The following is a 24,121-nucleotide window of genomic DNA, read 5'->3' as shown; positions in this document are numbered from 1 at the left end:
TACCACTTGCTAGCTGGGCTGACAATGGTCTTTGGCAAGTGCTCCTCTGAAAAATTTATATTTCAATGTGATTCTCATTTGCATGCTCTTGTATGTTCACCATCCACCAAGCTAGCTCTCTTCTTCCCTTCAAGGCCCTACTGAGAGCTCACGTCCTCCAGGAGGCCTTCCCAGACTGAGCCCCCTCCTTCCTCTCCCCCTCGTCCCCCTCTCCATCCCCCCATCTTACCTCCTTCCCTTCCCCACAGCACCTATATATATGTATATATGTTTGTACATATTTATTACTCTATTTCACTTGTACATATCTATTCTATTTATTTTATTTTGTTAATGTTTGGTTTTGTTCTCTGTCTCCCCCTTCTAGACTGTGAGCCCACTATTGGGTAGGGACTGTCTCTATATGTTGCCAACTTGTACTTCCCAAGCGCTTAGTACAGTGCTCTGCACACAGTAAGCGCTCAATAAATCCCTTGGATTTATTCACGATTGATTGATTGATCACTGTGAGCCTCAGAAATTGGATGCTTTAGCTGGCTAGTTTCGTGTCGAATTTAGTAAACCAAAATTAGGGGGAAATTACGTTGTCTCCATCTTCAAGATTAAATTTCCTATGCTTATGACTAGGTTGCTTTCCCTTTTTGTCCACTGTGACAGCTGTACACGCTTATTAGAGGCCATATAATCTTGAAGAAAAAGTTCTGTGCATAATTTGCCTGTTTCTTGGGGTTTTTTAAAGTAATATAGCACAGGAACACTTTGGATACAGCTGCTGAGATACATATTTGAAGAGTGGGGCAGCAGTTGATTCCTTTTCATAAAAGCATATGGACCAACATGTTCCAACATGAATGCCCAGTCGACCCATCAAAAGTACTTATTGAAAAGTACTTATTGAACTCTTATTGTGTACAGAGTACTTTACTAACTGCTTGAGAAAGTATTGTACAATAGAGTAGCATGAAGTAGTGTGGCCTAGTGGAAAGAGCGCAGGCCTGGGAGTCGGAGGACATGGGTTCTAATCCCGGCTCTGCACATGTCTGCTGTATGACCTTGGGCAGGTCAGTTCTCTGTGACTCAGTTACCTTGTCTGTAAAATGGGGATTTTGACCATTATCCCCATGTGGAACAGGGACTGTACTTCCCAAGCGCTTAGTACAGTGCTCTGCACACAGTAAGCGCTCAATACGATTGAATGAATGAATGAATTACCTTGTATACGCCCCAGCACTTAGAACAGTGCTTGGCACATAGTAAGCTCTTGACAAATACCATAATTATTATTATTGGGGTAGGTAGGCACGATCCCAGACCACAAAGAGCTTCCAGATGAGAGGTATTTACAGGCTAGAGAGAAGTTCAGGTTCAAATGTAGAAACTGAAATGAACCTGCCTGCAGCCTCCTGCCCTTTCTCTTCAACAGCTTATACATTGGCAACTTTCATCAGGGCTAAATTCACTCCTTTTCACGCTTAATCTGCTAGAGCATTGTGGCTCAGGCAAACAGAGTTGGGACACTTAGGCAAATATTATTTTAGGGTGTATGTTAGAAATGGACCATTAAAATTCAACTTAAAGGTTTGACGAGAAAAAAAGCTAAAAGCCTTCTATTTATTAGTTGTCAACTAGTATTTCATGGGCTGGTTTGAGTAAAGCTTTACAATGATTGCAACAACACAGACCCCTCTGTTTGGGGTCTATTGGGAGTATGTGTTCTTGTTAAAAGTCTGAGAAGAGGTGGTCTGCTTCATATTGCTTTTATGTCTGGGATTTGAACTTTTGTTCTCATTAGAATACATTAAGCCAATTAGCACCAGTGTCATCGTATTTTACTGATTTGTCTCATTTTGTCCATGAGCATAACTAATTATCCTTTTATTTCTGATAATGTGTAAATGATTCCTTTGATTAAATGGAGGATAAATAGAAAGACTATTGAAACAGTGACAAGAGATAACTGGTTTTGTTCTTTCTCTCTGAGAGTCTGCTCCAGTAACTGGACTCAGTTTTCCCAACATCTTTTTTTTTAATTATTCAGAGGGGTAAATTGTTTTTCAGTCTGTTTTTACAAGTGTGTAGACTCACTAAGCGATACTTCATAACGTATAAATGATAGTGCAGTAAGAAAGAGGAAACCATGCTCTAATAGATTGTTCATGATTTTTGAGGGGAGGCATGCTTCATATTATAACACATGATTGAAGACATAAAGATAATGTTACTTGATAGTATGTCCTTCATCTGGGAAATTGAAGTACTTGATAACTATCCAGACATCTGCTAGAAAACTAATACAGCAAGTCAAGAACTGCCAGACGAATGGTTGAATGCATTAGGAACTATGTTTTGGTCCCGAAGGTGGAGGAAACTGATTGATTTGAAATGTTGATAATTTAGTAATGAACATAAAGTAAGAAAACAGTACTGGAGAAAATGGTCATAAACATATTAGAAGGGAGGATTTCAGGAAAAAAAGCAAGAAGGGAAAATTGAGAAAAGAAGATTTCAGTAGTTTGGAAGTAGTTGAAAAGGCTACATTTAAGGAGTCCTGAGGGAAAGAAGGATCTTGGAAAAGTGGATGTTCTTTAGAAATCATCAGAAAATGCCATCCCTTTAACACATTAGGTAGGAAGGAAGGAGAAATCTACTTGAATAACCCAAGAATCATAGAAGGGATAGAAAACTATTGTGGTTTGCTGTGCAAAGAGAAAGCAAGCAGTGAATACTAAGAAGCAGAAAAAAGAAAATAGCACCGATTGGAAGGGGTAAGGAAAAAGAGCCAAATAAATTAAAATGCAATTTTGCAATAAGCATGAAGGGAAATTACAGAAATGGTATTAAGTATATCATTAACAAAAGAAAGATATAGGAGAATTATATTTTGAATTTATTCAATAAGAATGATGGCATTTGTTAAGCACGTACTATGTGCCAGGCATTGTTCAAGGAAGAAACTGATAATAGATGATAAAGCATCAACATCTTTTTTTTAATTTTAGAAAACATGGGAAAGGGTCAGGCAATACACAGATTGAGAGGGAAAAATGATATAGTAATTAACAATTGCGGTATTTTTTAAGCACTTACTCTAACTTGGCAAAACACTGTTCTAAGCATTAGGGTAGATACAAGCTAATCAGGTTGGACACAGTCCCTGTCCCACATGTAGCTCACAGTCTTAATCCCCATTTACAGATGAAGTAACTGAGGCCCAGAGAAGTTAAGTGACTTGCCCAAGGTCACCCAGCAGACATGTGGCAGAGCTGGGATTAGAACCCACGCCCTCTGACTCCCAGGCCTGTGCTCTTTCCACTAGGCCATGCTGCTTAGGAAAGTAGTAGGGGTATGGAAAATTGGTTGAGAAACTGTTCAAATAGGCTAGACTCATTCATTCATTCAATCATATTTATTGAGTGCTTACTGTGTGCAGAGCACTGTACTAAGTGCTTGGGAAGTACAAGTTGGCAACATAGAGAGATGGTCCCTACCCAACAGTGGGCTCACAGTCTAGAAGGGGGAGACAGAGAACAAAACAAAACATATTAACAAAATAGAATAAATAGAATAAATATGTACAAATTAAATAAATAAATAGAGTAATAAATATGTACAAACATATATACATGTATACAGGTGCTGTGGGGAGGGGAAGGAGGTAAGGTGGGGGAGATGGAGGGGGGAGGAGGGGGAGAGGAAGGAGGGGGCTCAGTCTGGGAAGGCCTCCTGGAGGAGGTGAGCTCTCAGTAGGGCTTTGAATGGAGGAAGAAAGTGTTCAGTCAGTCAACCAGTCCTATTTATTGAGTCTGCAGAGTATCGAAGAATAGATAAATACAAGAATGCTGTGTGGCAGTTGGTAGGAGTGGCAGAAAGGACCCACGTGCTTAGGTGATGTGGAAGTACTCAAGTAGCAGCTGAGGGCAGATATTGGTTGGGGAGATGAGAGATTGATCAGAGTTGAGAGACTGACCTGGAAAGGAGACCACATTTCATGAGACCACTGAAACCAAAGTAGTATGGCATAACACTGTGGTGATTTGGGAGCCTCTCTGGTGTTCTCTAAGAATTTTGAGCTGCTAACATCCTTGAATACAGTATGAATATGTGCTGGCTAGAGAGTATCCCTGCATATGGCCAGTCAAATTGTCCTATCATCAGGAGCTTCAAGTAAGGCAAGGAGTGGAGAAGGTATTTACAAATGAGTGCGCTTGTATGTGTGTGTGTGTCTGTGTTTGGGTGCGCGTACATATCCTTAGATAACTCTTCATGTGGGAAAAGGGGAAAACTTTAGGCTAAATCTAATCTAAAAAGAAGCCCTGGTGACATCCATCTCAGGTTGCTAAAAGTGTTGGCTGAAGTCACTTCAGAACCATCCCAACTCCTAATCTGTAAAATAAATTTGTATGCACTCAATTTTATTGGAGTGTAGTATTTTCATTGCTTGTTTCTGGATAGATTGTGATTCATTCATTCAATCGTATTTATTGAGTTTTGTACTAAGCGCTTGGGATGATGGTATTTGTTAAGCACCTACTATGTGTCAAGCACTGTTTTAAGCAAGGTAATCAGGTTGGACACAGTCCTTGTTCCGCATGGGCTCACGGTCTTCATTCTCATTTTACAGATGAGGTACAGAGAAGTTAAATGAGTTGCCCAAGGTCACACAGCAGACAAGCGGCAGAGTCTGGATTAAAACCCAGGTCCTTCTGACTCGCAGGCCGCCGCTCTACCCACTAAGCCTTGCTGCTTCCCCAACATGGCCTAGTGAAGTCTGATGGCGGACTTAAAGGACATTTTCCAAAAGCATGAGTCTTTAAGCACATCGTGCATCACAATGCCTGTAAAAAAAAAAAGGTTCATGTATGGCATAGGGTGGAACACAGAGAGGGTACACAATGTGAGTTTTCCTTCATGTGGGATTCTGAAAGAGCAGATGGGAATGGTAGGGAAATATATATAGGAAATCACAAATCCATTGTGAAATCACAGTAAAGAGAACACAATCTTGGATAAAGAGCATAACTTAACAGAGAAAGGGTAAGGGACAAAGCTAACCTCCATATCAAAAGCGACAGGCCGGCTAGTTAGTTGACGGGAGGAGATGTTATCTGCCTCAAATTAGCAAGCCTTTTTATGTCCTGCCTAATTTATATAAACTCCTTGTGAGTAGGGTCAGGTGTTCTACTTTTATGGTGCCATCCCAAGTGTCCAGTACAGTACTCATCACACAGTAAGTAGGCACTCAGTAACTATGAGTGATGCTATCATCATCATCTTCAAGAAACCAGGAAAATAAGCTCGTTCTCTCAAAGAAACCCTGCTTCCTGCCCCTCCTCATTCATTCATTCATTCAATCATATTTATTGAGCGCTTAGTGTGTGCAGAGCATTGTACCAAGCGCTTGGAAAGTACAATTCGGCAACTGATAGAGACAATCCCTATCCAACAACGGGTTCACAGTCTAGAAGACTCCCCTGCCCTCTTCCCCTGACCCACTGTGCTATCAGCTCCCTGATGAGCAGCAGGCAAAAAGAGGGTGACTGAGAAGGAGGGGGTGAGACTATGATTTCTTGCACTTTCAAAAGGGTGCGCTTTCAAACAAGGTGATGAACAGATGGAATGAAAATCAGGGATAAGGGAAGGGCTATTTCGAGAGTAAAATTCATTCATTCAATCATATTTATTGAGCACTTACTGTGTGCAGAGCACTGTACTAAGCGCTTGGGAAGTATGAGTCAGCAACATATAGAAACGGTCCCTACCCAACAACAGACCCACAGTATAGAAGATTCATGAATCATATGTATTAATTTTATATTAATTTCAAAATGATTGTAAAAATGTTGGTTGTAATCAAAGTAGTCATTCTTGGTAAATCACTATCTAGAATTATTTAAAGATTTCACAACCAGGTTTTTTGTTGATTTTTTTTTTTTTTGGCATAGTTCCTTTTCCCGCAGGCTGTGGAAAACCTTTTTTGTGTGCTTAATCCCTAGCCTGTGGGCATGTAAAACTGATTGCCTAATACACTTCTAGCATTAAGTAATTTTGAAACTTCAATTTTCACTGGAGCAGCAACACTTCTGAAAAACAGCCATCCTTTCAGTTCAAAAGAAAGTGGGAAGTGGTCACTTTAGTAATATATACTTTTGGGGAGCTCTCTCCATTTATTTGCTAGGCGTTGGATTTGCAAATATCAATAACTAATCCATTTCCCCTCTCCATTTATAGCTTGCTTGCCAGTCTTTTCACCCTTTCAGATGTGTCTGCCAATTTATGATTGCAACTTGTGTGTGCATGTTTACTCTAGGTTTGAGTAAATGTTATTAGGTGCACTAGTCCAGTAAATATCAATGTCTGTTTGGTTGCTGGCCAGTATTAGAAACCAGGAAGGATGCAGTGATTGAGGGTTTTAAACAGAAAGACAATGAAAGGGAAAGTTCTTTTCAAACCTAAAGGTTTGGGGTTTCCACTGTACAACTCACATTTAAATAAGTTTATGAGGTGTTATTCATTCATTCATTCAATCGTATTTATTGAGCACTTACTGTGTGCGGAGCACTGTACTAAGTGCTTGGGAAGAACAAATTGGCAACATATAGAGATGGTCCCTACCTTACAAAGTCTTATGGGTCATCAGGTCAACCCTGCTATACCATAGACAGCCTGTAAGTCCCTTTCTCCCTAGACCACAGATCCCAGGCTTGGAATGGGGGTTATGAACATGCATTTCTAAAGAATATCCCTGGGATGTTGTGAAGGTGGATTTTATATAAAAGTAATGTGGGCCAAGAACCAGGCCTTTCCCACTTTAGGCAAAGCATGTGAGAGCATTTTAATATTCTGCTTCTGATAATGAATTGCTGTTCATGGAATTCACAATTAAATTATCTTACTTAAAGGATCCCTTGGCATTGTTGCAGTTAACATGTGCTTATAAAGGCCATAGTTGGTGTAGTATGCCCTATGACGTAGTCTCCCTTTCTTTGACTTGGAGAATACTAATTCCTGTCAATCTTGTTTCGCTCTTTATATAGTATTCTACTGAACTGAAGAAACTCTACTGCCAGATTGCAAAGACCTGTCCTATCCAGATCAAAGTGATGACCCCACCCCCACAGGGTGCTGTCATCCGGGCCATGCCAGTCTACAAGAAAGCAGAGCATGTCACGGAGGTGGTGAAACGCTGTCCCAACCATGAACTGAGCCGGGAGTTCAATGAGGGTAAGGTAGACGATGCTCAAGGTTCTACCTCTCTCCCATTTGAATCACATTTGTTTCAAAGGATAGACATGATCTATCCAGACCATACTTCATTCAATAGTATTTTTTGAGCACTCACTATGTGTGAAGCACTGTACTAAGAGCTTAGGAGAGTACAATAGAACAATAAACAGGCACATTCCCTGCCCACAATAAGGTTACAGTCACCCATGCTTCCAGCCAAGGATTCCCTTGTTGAAACTCATTCAAGCCTAGGACTCCTTAACTTATGGTGTGCAGAGCACTATACTAAATGTTCGGGAGAGTATAAAACAATAGAGCTGGTATACACATGCCCTGTCTCAAGGAGCTTACAGCCTAGTAAGAGGAGCTCCAACAAGAAACTGAGTTGGCCTCATTCAGGTCAGTGAGTCCTGAAACCAGTGACGGCTTCTGATTTTTAGCAAGTCCCATCAAGCAGCTAAGACAGTCCAAGTGCTAGATACTCTGTTAACTTTCTCATTCCCTTCCTGTTTTCTTCCCTCCCTCGCCACCCCCCTTTTTTACATTTTTTTGTGAGGTTGCCCCTTTTACTCTGTCTTCGAGAAGAGCAATAACCTATAGTCCTCTAGACTGTAAGCTCTATGTGGACAGAAAACATGTCTACCAACTCGGTTAGATTGTACTCTCCCAAGCATTTAGTACAGTGCTCTAAACCCAGTAATCACTCAAAAAATACCACTGATTGACCAAACTAAAATTTTGAGGGTTACAGAAATACAGATAAGCATGATAAAAACCCTATCATTTTCAAAATGTCATGGAAGAACATGGAAAAAGCTCGTTTCTTTCAAGTTTCTTTTTCAGCAACATTGGATAATTAGACAATTTTATGTTTTAGATTATGTGATTTGATCTGTTGAGTTTTAGATGATTGCCATGTATCCATTCTAAATTCCATGGCTCTTTGGTACTAAAATCAAGCCCTATTCAAATAATATCAAAGTGTCTGGAAGATGTTTTGTTTTGTTGTCTGTCTCCCTATTCTAGACTGTTAGCCCATTGTTGGGTAGGGACTGTCTCTGTATGTTGCTGATTTGTACTTCCCAAGTGCTTAGTACAGTGCCCTGCACACAGTAAGTGCTCAGTAAATTTAATTGAATGAATGAATGAATGATTCTCATTCTCTTCCTTTAACTGGAGACAGAACTGTATCTAATATTTGGACAGCCAGAATGTTGCTTATGTATCAAATTCCTGACAGATGTCAGGTGTTTTTGTCCAGTCAACATCCAGTGGAAGAAGAGTGGTGAAGAAAGGCCCTGAAATAATAAAGAATAAATCACCTTGGCAGTCACTTAATTTATCAGTACCTCATTTACCTCATCTGTAAAATGGGAATTATGACTGTGAGCCTTATGTGGGACAGGGACTATGTCCAACCCCATTAACTTGACTCCACCCCAGTGCTTAGAAATACAATGCCTGGCATATAGTAAGTGCTTAACAAATACCATTAAAAAAAAAAACAATGGTATTTATTGAATGTGTACCATGTGCAGAGTACTGAACTTACCAGTTGAAGCTGTGTGGTGTAGTGTATAAAGCAAGGGCTTGGAAGTCAGAAGGACCTGGGTTATAATCCTGGGTTCACCACTTGTCTGCTGTGTGACCTTGGGCATGTCCCTTAACTACTCTGTGCCTCAGTTACCTCATCTGTAAAGTGAGGATCAAGACTGTGAGGCCCATGTGGTTCATAGACTATGTCCAACCTGATTAACTTCTATCCACCCCAGTTCTTAGTACAGCACCTGGCATATAATAAGCGCATAGCAAATACCATTTTTTTAAAGCAGTTAGTAAAGAACAATACAATAGAGCTGGTAGACATCATATTTGTTAATCCCTGACTGTGTGCCAAACAATGTGCTACATGTAGCACTAGGGTAGTTAGAACATAATCACATCAGTCGTAGTATCTGTCCCACACTGGGTTCACAGTCTATTCCCATTTTACAGTTGAGGAACCAGTGGCAAGTGACTTGTCCAAGGTGTCACAACAGTCCAGTGGCAGAGATGGGACAGAGATCTGGGTCAGAAGACCCCCAGTCCCAAATTTTTTCCATGAGAGCTTGCTTCTTCTCATAAAGAGGAGTGCCTGGAAGAGATCAAGCCCACGAAGAGCCGGGGTCTCAATCTATCAATGGTATTCATTGAGTACTTATGATGTGCAGAGCACTATATTAAGTACCCTGCCCATAAGGAGTTTACAGTCTAGAGGGGGAGATAGACATTAAATTATGGATATGCACTAAAGTGCTGTGCGGATAAGGGTGCGGTGAACATCAAAGGCTTAACCAGTATAGATCAAGGGTACAGATGCAGAAGGGATGGGAGTAGGAGAAACGAGGACTTCATCAGGGAAGAACTTCTCAATCAAATCCATATGTGGCCATTCTGCCTCTAGTCCCGTCCCCCCACCAGCTCCTCTGTGCCAGTTCTCTCCAGTTGCCCTCAGTGTGGTCTCTACCCCCATCAGAATGGTTTCTCTCCCTTGTCTCCCCTCTGATCATTTATTGGGGTCCTTTGGTCACCCTTTGACTCCAAAGACTTCTGGACATCCGCAGCCTTGCAGACTATTGCCTCTTACTGACTTTGTGCCAGCTTCTGACTTGAGGAGCATCCTACTAGCTCAAACCAGATTTTTTTTTGTTTTTCTTCCCGGGTCCCTTTCCTTCTCACTAACCCAAGAAACAGCTGTTGTCTTTCCTTCTGCCTTGTGGGCCAAAGATCCAGGAATGGAATTCAGTAATATCTCAAGCCCTTAATCCTTGGGGTGTGAAAGCTAGATCTGTTTCCCTGACCACAGGAGGGCATGACTCCATTCCAGTTTGGGGACACCACACTCTCTTTCCCTTTTATTGATCTATTTCCTTCCCCCTCTCCACCTCCTTCTCCACTCCTCCTTCCTCCTCGCTCACATGCTCTACCCATCTTGACCAGAAGCTTTCAAAAATGTGTTTTCCTTTCAATTGTCTTGAGCTCCTTTGTGTGTTTCCCCCATAGGTGATGTTCCTTGCAACCTCGTTTTTTTATTTGTTTTTTGGGCATTCATTTGATGGTAATTTACCTTTTGTCATCTTTATGCTTTGTAGGGCAGATTGCCCCTCCCAGTCATTTGATCAGAGTGGAAGGAAACAGCCACGCTCAATATGTAGAAGACCCCATCACAGGAAGGCAGAGTGTTCTGGTACCTTATGAACCACCCCAGGTAAAATATAAATGAAATGAGTGCTGGGTAGGCCTTGGGAGAGAGTATGTTTAGCACATCTGAGTCAGAGGAGCTATTCTTGGCAATCTTTTAAAGCTAATTTTAATTAAACTTGTCTCTCTTCCTTCCCCTCCTTGTTCAGGTTGTATTGGACTTTTTAACCTTTCTGCACTCATTTTTTCCAGAGCAAGAACTAGTATTAATAAACTAAAAACTAGTATCAATAAAGAATTAGGAATACTAGGCTCTTTCAGCAGTACTTTTCAAGTGATTATCATAGACCTTGACATTTCCAACTAGAAGGAAAGTTATCACCATTGTTGGTACTTGGTAGTGACTGCCTATCTTGGTTTTGTATAGCACCTTTCATCTGGAGAAATCAGAGCATACTCATGCCATAGTCTAGAATGAATTATCGCTGTGAAAATGCAGATGGATGATGAGGTAGCCAGACAGGCATAAGCCAGAATTAACAGGTGGCAGATAGCACCACTATCTGTAAATATGATTTGCTCATTAAGATAGAAAATTCATTCATTCCTCTCACTATTATAGAGATTTGATTGGGGGGGAGAATGTGTGATTTAAAAAAGTACTTTATGATACTGCATCTGTTAAATGACTAGTTCTGCAGCTTGGTTAATCCCAAGCATTCATAAGACAATATACAATTAATATTTCATTAGTCCTCAAATTCCTGAGAGGTATGGAAGACAGGTGATATTATCCATATATGCATATTCCATATATTGCATATAGGAAACATAATAATAACAATGGCATTTATTAAGCGCTTACTATGTGCAAAGCACTGTACTAAGCACTAGGGAGATTACAAGGAGATCAGGTTGTCCCACGGGGGGCTCACAGTCTTAATCCCCATATTACAGATGAGGGAACTGAGGCCCAGAGAAGTGAAGTGACTTGCCCAAAGTCACACAGCTGACAATTGGCAGACCCGGGATACGAACCCATGACCCCTGACTGCAAAACCCGGGCTCTTTCCACTGAGCCACGCTGGTTCTCAAACCAGATTTGAGAAGCATGTTTGAGAAGCATCAAACATGAGGCTATAACTAAGTTAAACATTGACTCCAGAATATACAGCTAGATAGAGGCCTAACAGAAGAATAAAACTTAATTCAGTTCACATTCGAGTGCTCTTAACTGCAAAATCACTCAGACTTTCTTGTGTAAACCTAGGAACCAAATTACTCTGTCTTACTACTTACTTGTCAATCAAATTGAATGAAGGAACTGGAATAAAGGAAAACTAATCATCAAATAGCTGTTAATATAAATAGCTTGATTTTATTTTTGTCTCCTTGTATCTAGGTTGGCACCGAATTCACAACAGTCTTGTATAATTTCATGTGCAATAGCAGCTGTGTTGGAGGAATGAACCGCCGTCCAATTTTGATCATTGTAACACTGGAAACCAGAGAGTAAGTAGTGAATTGTCAAAAAGCATGTTAGGGAATTGTCAAAATGTAGGAGAGTTTTGGTAATTAGAGAATTATCAAAAAAAGCATAGTCTGGTGGTGAGGTGAAGGAGAGCCGTGTTTTATCATTAACTGGAACGACTTCTTCCTACATTCAGTCCTTTGTGCTGTAAATCCCTGTTGCAAACAGTTTTGTCAAAGACCTAAAAAACTACGTAATGGTGGGGTGGAAGAGGAGGAGGATAATCACTCTATTTCTAAATTCTTTGCATTTGACTAGAATGATTTCTCAATGGACTATATTGGCCCCAAGGGATTTAACCTTTCTTTGAGCAAGTTTGTATTGCCTAAGTGGAATCTCATCCATGAACATCCACTACGTTAACTCCAGTTTCTTTGAGAATCCACTGTACGTTGCTGAATACAGTTGCTTACTTAATGGGTCCATGGTTCTCTGAGCAAACTGGGTGTGATTTGCTAAAATTGCAATTAATATTTGTCAGTGTTGCATTATGGGTCTTATAATGGCTTCTTAAGGCCAGCATGTCTTACCTTCTTTGCACGCTCACAAGCGCTTTGCACAGTGCCCTGTACATAGTAAAGGCTCAATAATATCACTGATTGATTTGAATGATTATAGCCATTTCAGTTCTTCCTGACAACACCCAGTTCCAGTTGTACCATCATCCTGCAAGCAGAGGCAGGGAAACTGTGTCTCAAGTCACTCAAAGAGTCTAGAGTTGGGATAAGCATTCAAAGCTCCTGGATTTCTAGTCTGCTAGCAAAGTTTTAAAAGCCTGATGCTTGGGGCCAGCATGTCTTTTATTGGTGGGGCTTGGGCATGGCAGTCCTCTGGAACCTTTGAGTTTGGAATTTAACTCTTTCCCCCTCTTTCACTCCCAGCGGGCAGGTCCTGGGCCGTCGGTGTTTTGAGGCCCGTATCTGTGCTTGCCCAGGCAGAGACAGGAAAGCCGATGAGGATAGCATCCGAAAGCAGCAAGTTTCGGACAGCACAAAGAACGGTGACGGTACGAAGCGCCGTAAGTAGTTGTAGCAGTTGCACAGGGCATGTATGGAGCACTCCTGTAAACCAGGTGGAGCTGGAAGGGACTGGAACGATTTGTTCCCTGGGGCGGGACAGTGGATCAGGTGTCAGCCAGGGTAACTGTGACCTCTCTTCCGGGGAGGTCATTGGGGTTTGCAGCTGACTTTTATGTGAAGTTGGTTTCTTCTTGGGGGTTGTCTCTCTGGATTCTTTTCAGGACAGCAGTGCCACAGGGAAGACATGCTGAGGTAACTTCAAATTACATTGACAAAAGCAATATGAAAAACTAAGCTGCAGTTGTTCATGTTGTTTCTGGCAATTTCATTTGAAGCTTAGCTTCTCTTTGTGTCTCCTGTCCAGGACAGAACCGCCTGGTATGCCAAAATGCAGGGCACTCTGTTCTGGGCAGCCATTATTGAGCCTGTGGTTGGCAGCAGCAGGGCGAGTGGAGAGAGAAATGGCAGGGCATGACCCAAGTTTTGTAGGAAGGATGTGAAATCTGGGGAGAGTGGCTCTGATGAGGAATTATGGGCCTGAAACCTTTGAAAAGTTGCATTTAGTACTTTTTAGGTGAGCCACCCAGCAATTTATACTCAGTGCAGAGTTAAAAACCCACTGACAGTAATATATATGAGGCTTTGCTTGGGTTCAAAAATGATGGTTTTACTTTGACTTTCCTGGTTTTATATAAGTGTGAAGAGATGGCAAAACAGGATAATATGCATCACTAGGATTTTATGGTCTTTCCTCTTGTTTCCCATCACTGGACCCAGAGGTAGTTCGTCTAGTCTTGTTCCCTTCTCTGCTGTGACCTATTCGTATAATTTGACTATCCCTTTTTCTCTTTCTGTGCTTCAGCTTCTGTATCTGTAAAACAGGAAGCATGCCACTTGCCCACTGTCCCTCTAGTGATGTTGTGAGGATTAGATTTGACAACGCTCCAAATAAATAAAAGCCACTCGCATTGTTCAGTGTTCCCTCCACCTGTCAGTTAAGGGTGACTAACCAGCATGGGGCCCTTTTGTCAAATGAGAGAGATTCTGACTGTGAATCTTCCAATGGAGCCACCAAGCTTATCAACTCTTTCTCCCACTCTGGGTGGGGCCTGTTCAGGGTCATTTACCTTTGAGTATAGGCGTGTTTCTGTTTTGTTTCTGCACTCTTTGCAGTTGTCCTCCTAACTGAATTGTCACGTTCCCCTGTGAGGTTGACACTACTTCTTGGTTCAACACAGACGTGACTTTTGTCTTGAGCCGTGCTACCACCCATGTTTTCTGCATTCCCACTTTCCCACATTACAGGGAGATTGAAGGTTATTATCTTTGAAATACTTGTGCTCTTTGGAAAATAGACTCTGTATGAATTAAAGTTATTATTACCAGAATGAAAAGATCTTTGCCTCTTATTTCCTGGTAACCATGGATAGGCAATCCCTCCTCCCTCCCTTTCTGCCCCCCCCCACCCCAAAAATATTACATCAAGTTCCCAGAACTGTCACTTAAACAAAAACTTTTTTGGTAGCTTGATTTTTTTAAATTGAGAATTTGTTACCCAAATGTGTATTCAAACAGAAAGCCCTAAATTGACAGGCATCTCTGACGCTATAGTTTCTGGTTTTTGGAAATATTGCAGTGAGAGATTTTTGTTTCCCACAGCTTTTCGCCAGAGCACACATGGCATTCAGATGACATCAATAAAGAAACGGCGATCCCCAGATGACGAGTTGCTATACTTACCGGTAAGAGTTCCCCATGTTTGGTGTTTCCCTCTGGCCAAATGGTTTTGTCATTTTGGATGGTTGATTTATAATTGTAATTTTTTTTCTTCTGTCCACTTTGTTCAGGTACGGGGACGAGAGACTTATGAAATGTTGCTCAAGATCAAAGAGTCCCTGGAACTCATGCAGTATCTTCCACAGCATACAATTGAGACATACAGGCAACAGCAACAACAACAGCACCAGCACTTGCTCCAGAAACAGTGAGTGTATTAAAACTGCATGTTTTAGGAGAGAACGTGTGGAAGAGCTTCCAATCATTTAATCTATAAACTCAGTGATGAATTTCATGGTGTATGGCATCACCTCCAAACCCAATCTGGAGTCAGGTCGCTTTGAGTTAGCGTTTCATTCAGGGCCCACGTGTTGCTTTTTATTTTTCCCTTAGGAGTTTTAACAACCTTCGTAATGAGATTCCCCCCTGTTTTCAAGACTCTTAAAGTGTGTTAGTTATCACTCGAAGTTCTGATTTTTAATGCAAACAGATTCAGTTGGACTTCACAAGGAAATGAAACATTTTACAAATACTGTAAGAGCCAAGAAGCAGAGAGTGAGTGTAGAGAAGATACATTCATGTCCCACACATTCATATATAAGCAGTAAGAACATTTGCACCAAGGTTTCTGCTATCATTTAAGAAATGTGGACCTAAGAGAATGACTGGAGAGAAGGCATCAAAACACTAAAACCAATGGAATATAAGTTCTGAAAGAAAATAGGCTACAAAAAGTACAAGGATATTAATGAAACGTTTCACAAATTGTGTCAAAATTAAAGCTGGCTGGTCTTTTGACTGATTGATTCTACTGGTACCATTTTAATAATGCAATTTTGCAATCACTAAATATTTTATTCTTTAGAGAGCTGAACTCCCATATGATATAAGTAGGCATGATTATGGGTTTATAGATGGAGAAGCTAAAGCACAGAGGAGTTGAGAGATATGCTGAGGATCACAAAGTTATTTAGTGGCTATGTTAGCACTAAATCGAGGTCTATAGCCACTAAACGACAACCCCCACAAAGATACATGTAATGCATTAATGTACCATCAAGCTTTTACATATCCTGGGGGCATATTTTGTCACTGGTCCCACACAGCACTTTTGTGATATCACAAAACTAACTATGGTACTTGTTAAGTGCTTACTACATGCCAGGCACTGTACTAAGCTCTGGGGTGGATACAAGAAAATCAGGTTGGACACAGACCCCATCCCACATGGGGCTCTAGGCTTGGCTATTGGTATAGCTGTACATGATAAGTGTAATTAATTTATAATTTATTATAAATAAATTATAATTATGAATTAATTATAACTTATAATTAATTAATTTATATTGTATATCTGACTATATAGAGAGATAGTATATTGAGAAGCAGCATGGCTCAGTGGAAATACCATGGGCTTGGGAGTCAGAGATCCTGGGTTCTAAGCCTGGCTCCGCCACTTGTCGGCTGTGTGACTTTGGACAAGTCAAATAACTTCTCTGTGCCTCAGTTACCTCATCTGTAAAATGGGGATTAATACTGTGAGCCCCACGTGGGGCAACCTGATTACCTTGTGTTCCCCCCTCAGCGCTTAGAACAGTGCTTGGCACATAGCGCTTAACAAATACCATCATTATTATTATTATTATTATCTGACAAGATTCAGATATAAATGTTTCTCTTTTCTGTCTTTCACCCTACAAAAAGCTCACAGCTTTTGATACTAATATATTAAAGAACACTTTGTTCCCTAATTTATTGATTCTTAAAACATCGATAAATTGAGTTATCTTATATTGTCTATGAGGCAGAGGAGGCACAAAGAGGTTAAATGATGACTAAATTGCACAGCACCGTAACAGATTCTAATGCCCAAACTCAAAGCCCTGCCCACATTTTATTGAACCAAGCTGACTCTTTATTACTCTCCAGCAGTCAGGATGAGAGAGAGAAGCACACGTAAAATAGAGTTACAGTACAAGTACCTCATTGTGGTATTAAAGTGCATTCCCAAGTGCCAACATTTTGATAAGAATAAGCAAAATGGCCTCAAAGGCCACCCTGCTGACAGTCGCTCTCCAGTAATTACTGTTTTTAGTCTTACTAACTAGCAGAAGGTTCCTGGCAGTTTGAGTTGATACTTAAGTTGCTTTCATTGCATTGAACACTTAAATTGAGTCCAGAATTTTGGAAAAAAATGAAAGAATCAGCTTAAAACTTGTCTACATGTCTTGCCTTGATTAGTTCCTATTAAAAGTTGTGTCCATTGGGACTGGAGGTTTTAAGAATAACTAAATGATTCCAGAGTTGTAGTTCAGCACATACTAAAAGTACTGTAGTACTTAAAAAATATTTAAAAGCATTTGAGTCACTTCACATTCCTTTTTTTCTTTTCCCCCTTATGGTGCTTAAGCGCTTACTATGTGCCAGGCACTGGACTAAGTGCTGGGGTAAATACAAGCTAGTCAGGTTGAAATAGAGATCCATTTTTGCCTAGATAATTAGGGATGCCATCCAGAAATATAAACAGAATAATTAAAGGGGGTTTTGCCTCTTTAAGTCCACCTTTGCAGACACCTTCCTGGCCTAAGCCAAAAGGATGCACACCAAAACCTGTACATGAGTTCAGAGGCCTTAAAGGTTCAAGAGTTCTTTGGAGCATTCCTATTATAACTGAGTAAGTTTCAGGGTCTCTCATAAAAAACATTGAAGAGAAAAACTTCATCATCCTCAATGCAGTTATTGAGCACTTTCTGTGTGCAGAGCACTGTATTAGCCCTAGGGTGAGTACAGTACAACAGAGTTAGTAGACATGTTCCCAATGCACAATGATCTTACAGCCTACAGGAATACTTGTAAGTAAGGAAAGGGTAGGTCTTCAGGGGAAAAAGCTCAAAAGAATCGGCCTCTAGTAAGGACCGCTTATCAATTCCCTGACACAAAATGACCAAAGTATCAAGGTCAATCCTATGAATATGAATATGACCAAGTTCAACTTCAGGGAGTGAATGGCACATCCTTGGAGAACTACATTTCATTTTAAAATGAGATCTCAGGTTGTATGGTACCAGTGGCAGGTGAATAGGCTGAATTATATTACGGGTAAGGGCTCCAGTCAACTAATATAAAATTGTAGGCTTCAGATACCATTATTTGACACATTTTGAGCAAGTTCTTCATACATTTGTTTATTCATGTTTAACCACTCATTCTTAGGTCCTGACATTTGAGCTTGAAAGTTTGGATGCAGAATGAAATCTTTGCCATTTTAGCGATAATGATATGTTTATGATGTGTACACACAGTTTTACTTTATGTATGGGCATATGTGACACTGATGCCTAATACAAATCTATATAAATCCTCTGATTGCCCTATGTAAAGCAATTTTTTTTTGCAATTTTTTGTGTGTGTATAGACGTGTGTTTAATTTTTATGTAAATCCAAAATAGGGAGTATTGAGAATAGCTGGTAAAGAAAATGGGGAAATTGAATTTTTTGGCAAGTGCTTGAAAAGAATAAATTGGCTTGTAAAACTTACTAAAATAGTTTGTGATTTCCCTACAAAATAATATTCCTTTTGCCCTGGTAAGAAAACAATTTTCTGTGGTCTCTGTAGTTAAGAAGAATTTAGCAGTCTCAATTAAGGAGGCAGGGAAAGACATGTAGTTCCTACCAGGTAGAAGTAAATTATTTTCAATGTCATTACATCTCCAAGTTTCCTTCAACTATTTTCTACCTGCCTGTTTGTTTCTTGTATGATTTTCTTTTATATTTTCCCTGTAATTCCTTCATGATCATTGCTTAGTTCTTTCCAGTATGATATACTTTATCTTTGCTACCATGTAGTTAAATCTCTGAGTTGCAAGTTCACTGAATATCTCTCTCCCTAAGAAGTTTGAATTTTTATGCTAATTGGGTGCATCCATATAAAGGAGAGGGTTTATGCCAGGATGGCTTCTAATCTGTTTATTTTGTGCAAAGCATCAAGCTGAGTGTTGTGGTAAATGCAAAGTAATCACCTGATAAGTGCTATTTATACTACTTTAGAAAACCAAGTAAATTAGAAGACAAACTTGGCCAAATTCAGTCAATGCATTGTTCATAAAGTATTAATTTAGACTAGTGGAATAATCTTTCACTTAGCTGCTTGCTTGATTGCAGCCAGCTTCTGTTTGGCATAGCCAGTATGAAGAATATTCCTTTGACTTCTTTAATTCTCTGTGTGGTACTGGTAAGGTAGAGGGGAGCTGTTAAGTGGAACTAACTCTCTGCTACAAAATTCTCAAATCGTTCCAAGATAGGTGAACATTTTGCATTTATCTGCAAGGTTGTTTTTAAGTCAGTTTAGTTCACATCTTATTTTGTGTGCAAAGTGATAGAACTGTCACCTCAACCATAGTCCTTTCCAAAAATCATTCCTCATCACATAGCACCTAGCTGATCAGTCCATCCTCACAAACTTGGCTGATCAAATTTTAGATGGAGATTAATTCTCTTCTTGAAAGATTATTCCTTACTCAGTTTTTTAAGTCAAATTTCAATTTGTACATTTTCCTATTATAGTTCTTAATTATGCACAAGTACTGCCTTAGATCATCTCTTTGTGCCCTTTACCTATCCTTGGGCCATGAAATACATCTTTCTTTTAACTGGCATTTAAGCCTCACTTCACTCTCAGTTTTTGTTTGGTTTTTTTACTTTTTTTTCTCCTTCATGGTATTTGTTAAGCACTTACTATGTTCCAGGCACTGGACTAAGTGCTGGGGTAGATACAGGCTAATGAGGTTGAACACAGTTCTTGTCCCACATGGGGCTCACAGACTTCATCCCCATTTTTCAGATGAGGTAATTGAGGTACAAGAAGTTAAGCGACTTGCCCAAGGTCACACAGACCAGTGGTGGATCTAGGATTAGAACCCAGGTCCTTTGGACTCCCGGGCCCATGCTCTATCCATTAGACCATGCTGCTTCTCAGTAGTTAGTTCCCATACTCTTTTCAGTCTATTCTTTAAATGTTGTGGCCATTTTTAAAGTTCTTCTCTAACAGTATTGCAAATACCCAAAAGTTTGGCCCTTCCAAATCAGTATGATAGCAGGATTTATTATTTTAGTTTGAACTTGTGTGGTGCCTTCTCCAGCATTTAATGCAGTGCCTGTCACCAAGTGGGTGCTTAATTAATATCATTCTTTTTAGTACTGACTCTAGACTGAAAGCTCATTGTGGGCAGGAAATGTGCCTGTTATACTGTTATATTTTACTCTCCCAACTGCTTAGTACAGTACCCTGTGCACAGTAAGCAATAAACATGATAGACTGACTACTGACAAAACATCCGAGGTGTTAGCCTAAAATTTAAAGTTATTTCTTTCCTTTTGTTCCCATATCTTTTTTAACTTCCCCTCCATTTTTATCATTTTTGGATAATTTTTTACAGTGTCTACAATATGGAAAGCATTGTACTAAGGGCTAGAAAGTGGTGATTAGAGAGCCTTTTTGAATTCTGCATTTTTTGTAGGTGGAGTTTCATTTTAGTTTCTGACCATGGGTTAATCCCTTCAAATTTGTTTTTCTCTCCTCTGAGTAAATTTATGTTTCTATCTTATTTCAGGATAATATCAGCAGTAATTAGTAATGGGGAGGTTTCTGCTCTTTTCCCTAAATCTTAATGAAGTTGCTTAAATAAGACTAATGCTAGCACTTATCACTCGCCCAGCTCAGTGAGTGTGGTGAGAGTAAGCTATACTCTTTGGCTTTTGTGCTTTCTCTCCCTTTTCAGCCTGTGAAGCCGTATTTCATATTCAGACCTATTGGAATTCACTCTTTAAGAAGGGTCAGGAATTCACCTTTTAAGAATGGTCAGCAAGGCAGTATATCAGACTCGTGTGAAACACATAATGTACCTGGAGGGAACCCAGTGCTAGAGTCAGCACCATTCATTCATTCATTCAATCATATTTATTGAGCACTTACTGTGTGCAGAGCACTGTACTAAGTGCTTGGGAAGTACAAGTTGGCAACATATAGAGACGGTCCCTACCCAACAACGGGCTCACAGTCTAGAAGGGGGAGAATAATAATGATGGCATTTATTAAGCATTTACTATGTGCAAAGCACTGTTCTAAGCACTGGGGAGCATACAAGGTGATCAGATTGTCCAACGTGGGGCTCACAGCCTTAATCCCCATTTTACAGATGAGATAACTGAGGCACAGAGAAGTTAAGTGACTTGCCCAAAGTCACACAGCTGACAATTGGCAGAGCTGGGATCTGAACCCATGACCTCTGACTCCCAAGCCTGTGCTCTTTCCACTGAGCCATGCAAAACCCAAAATCATGGAAACAGGAACTGATGTGCCAATGATGTTTCTATTTCTTATTTTGAGAAAATGCTAATGAGAGCAAATGAATCTCACAGAGCATCATGAAGTCCTTGTGTGATGGAGTTTCAAGTACCAGCCATGTCAGTTTCTCATTAGGGAAGTAACCAAGCCCTAAATGATCTGTTTATTGAGGGTGAGGCAGTAGATTTCATATTTGCTTGATGACTTCCATGTTTGCCTTCTGATATACAGCTTTAGGTGTTATAATGCAAACTGCCAGGCTTACTATTCATTGAGTAGGCTTGGTGCTAAAGTCAATCTTACAATATTTAGGGTTCCTCCAGGAAAGTAGCAGATGTGATTGAAAAAGCCAATCTTGCCAAATGGGACTTTGGAATAGCTCCTAGGCTTTCACAACTTTTTTGCACACCAGGGTTTGGTATTCTTTGCACATTTCTGAAGCTCTTTTGATTTCTTCATAATGCAACACTTGTTTTTGTGGGAGTGATCCAGCATCCCAGAGCCCACTTGGTGACTTTAGAAGGATTAATAGTTTCTGAGAGGTTTCTCCACCATGCCCTGGGCACACAAAATCCTCATTAATAATAAGCAGAAAGATGACATAACCTTCAAACTGATAAGATCCGGATTTCCCCATAGATTTAGATTGAGACCTCTTGTCCAGTCTTTCTCAACTGCCTTTCACACTTGAGCTGCAATACTTGGGCTTTTTTCAATGCTTATGCCTACGCCTTCTCTAAGGGTCCCTGGTTTTCTTTGTATTAACAATCATGAAGCTGGGAGTATTGTGTCTCTTTTGTTGTTATTTTAAACTGGTTTCTAAAGTCCTTTTCTTCATTCTTTTCTTTTCTCTGGTTCCTTCTTGCAGTTTCCTTTCAGCCTGCTTCAGGAATGAGCTTGAACCACGGAGAGAAGCTCCGAAACAATCTGACGTCTTCCTTAAACATTCCAACACCCCAAACCGATCAGTCTACCCATAGAGCCCCTGTTCTGTGTTGTGTGTGAGTGAGAATTAAAGAGTGTGTGTGTGTGTGAGAGTGTGTGTGTGTGAGTGTGTGTGTGTGTGTGTGTGTGTGTGTGTGTGTGTGTGTGGCCGGCCCACATAAACAGGACTTGAAAATGCTGTGGCCTACTCAAACAGCCCAGAACCCTAAAGCCGCTAGCGAGAGCAATCTCATGAAGGGACTCAAATCTTTGCAAGAAAGGACATTTTCTGCAGATCTTGTAGCAGTAGTTTGAGCATCGGGCGGTCAGGAACCACAATGGCCTTGACTGGGATCTTTTCTTTTGCATATGTTCTTTCCGTTATCTTTCCGTTTGTGAAATCCACAAGCATGCGTTTGAGCCGGTCTCAATCTTAAAATGCCTTTTTAAGAAAATAAATCCATGTTTTCAAGATGTCCTCACTGTTCTGTGTGTAAATACATAACCAGTGGCTGAGCAGTTCAGTCAGGGCTTTTAATGCTGGTCATGCAATAATAATGCAAGTCGATACTGATGTGTCTAATGCCCTGCTGGGCAGGTAAAGGTGATAACTATGTTAAATAGTTCAGTTTGTTTCGCCTTCCTTTCCACCTCCCCACACACACTTCAGATTTGTTTTATATCATTACTTTCTTCTCTTGTAATGAAGGGGTAACAGGATTTACTGTGCTGCCTCAGCAGGGTCTTTCTGCCAGCAAACTACAATAGAGGCTAATACCCAGTGCAACAGTGCTTTAAATCTCCACCCAACTGCCCAAAGAAATGTTGTTAAGTGCCCAGGACTGGTGAGTGGTTTTGAATTGATACCTACCACAAGTCTCTATCCACTCGAGAGTAATGCACCTGGTCTCTTATACAGTGTCTCAAGTCAGGAAAGAGTTAGGATCCCCTTTCTGACTCTTGCCAGATATAACCTCACTAAACACCCCCTATTAGCATGTGCATTGTTTATCGTCATTGCCGCAAAAATACCAGAATTCCAGTTTATAGGTGTAGTTGCAATCGATATCCCCAGGAAGCTTAATCTGTTGGGGAATTGCAATAAGGTTTTCCTTGTTAAAATTAACTTTGCTATGGAGCCAGAAAAGTTAATTTCCCTTCTAAACTTAGCTAAATGAGATTTTCAGTGATCACCACTATCAATTCTCATGAGGATTTTTTTAAAAAGCAATAATTCCTAAAGATTTAAAAATATCAATCCTATTTATATAAAAAACCACCATCTAGTTACTGTGTGTTACGTACAGAGCAATATTTTCTTGTTTTCATCAAGGCTGTTGCTTTATGGATTTGTGATTGTTAATTTTCAATAAACTTTTGCACCTTGGTTTCTCTTGGGGTTTTTTTCTTGGCTGTCTCTTTCTTAATTTCCCATATATTATCCCTTTCACACAAAATGTTTTTCATGTCATTACTCTTAATACACCCCTACATATAGAAAAATTGGCTTCAAAATATGTTTGAGAATTTTACATTTTTAATGCTAATCAGTTGTATTTATTGAGAGCTTGCTATGTGCAGAGCACTGGGACAGTACAATATAATGATATAACGTAGTTATAGACATGTTCCCTGCCCACAACAATCTTACAAGTCTGGAAGATGAACTTACAGTTTTGAATGTGTTGAATCAATGTACAAAGCCCTGGGTTTCTTTAGAGTATTTTTTTCCTAAGCACTCTAAGCCTTTTCACAGCTATCCTCTATCTTTTTCTCACAATTTCCCAATTTGCAGTGGGGAAGCCTGAAGCAACAAGTAAATGATCACTTTGGACCTCCCCAGTTATTCAGAGCCAGGGCTGAAATCCCTACATTCTACCTTTCACCTCAGTGAGTGTCTTCTCTAGGCCTTACTGCCTCACTTTTTTAAAGGTTCATTTTAATAGGAGTTATATTAAACAATTTGATCATCAGTGAAACTCTTGCTGTATCCTCAAAGCACCAGACTCTGAGGGAGACTTGCAATAACTACATTGTAAGAACCCCCGAGACTGAGATAGTGTCTTTTAATAATAATAATAATAATGATGATGGCATTTATTAAGCACTTACTATGTGCAAAGC

General features: G+C 40.1%; 1 protein-coding gene across 3 annotated transcripts in view; it reads left to right on the top strand.

Annotated features, from left to right (window-relative positions):
• TP63 (tumor protein p63) overlaps positions 1–24,121 on the top strand; it is a 352,304-nt gene that overhangs the window by 316,657 nt on the left and 11,526 nt on the right. For 2 of the 3 annotated variants that reach the window (XM_038749335.1, XM_038749336.1), the window contains 6 exons: positions 7,035–7,221; positions 10,356–10,471; positions 11,807–11,916; positions 12,817–12,953; positions 14,614–14,696; positions 14,802–14,938. In XM_038749335.1, the coding sequence (XP_038605263.1) occupies positions 7,035–7,221; positions 10,356–10,471; positions 11,807–11,916; positions 12,817–12,953; positions 14,614–14,696; positions 14,802–14,938 (770 nt within the window). Of the gene's footprint in view, positions 1–7,034; positions 7,222–10,355; positions 10,472–11,806; positions 11,917–12,816; positions 12,954–14,613; positions 14,697–14,801; positions 14,939–21,941; positions 22,076–24,121 lie in introns of those variants that run through there. The other variant, XM_038749337.1, reaches the window with a different exon arrangement.

The sequence above is a fragment of the Tachyglossus aculeatus genome, chromosome 7 (genome assembly GCF_015852505.1).
Source record: "Tachyglossus aculeatus isolate mTacAcu1 chromosome 7, mTacAcu1.pri, whole genome shotgun sequence".
In the NCBI taxonomy this organism is placed as follows: Eukaryota; Metazoa; Chordata; class Mammalia; order Monotremata; family Tachyglossidae; genus Tachyglossus; species Tachyglossus aculeatus.
The sequence above is the reverse complement of the archived record's forward strand: the minus strand, read 5'-3'. Positions and strand labels throughout refer to the sequence as shown.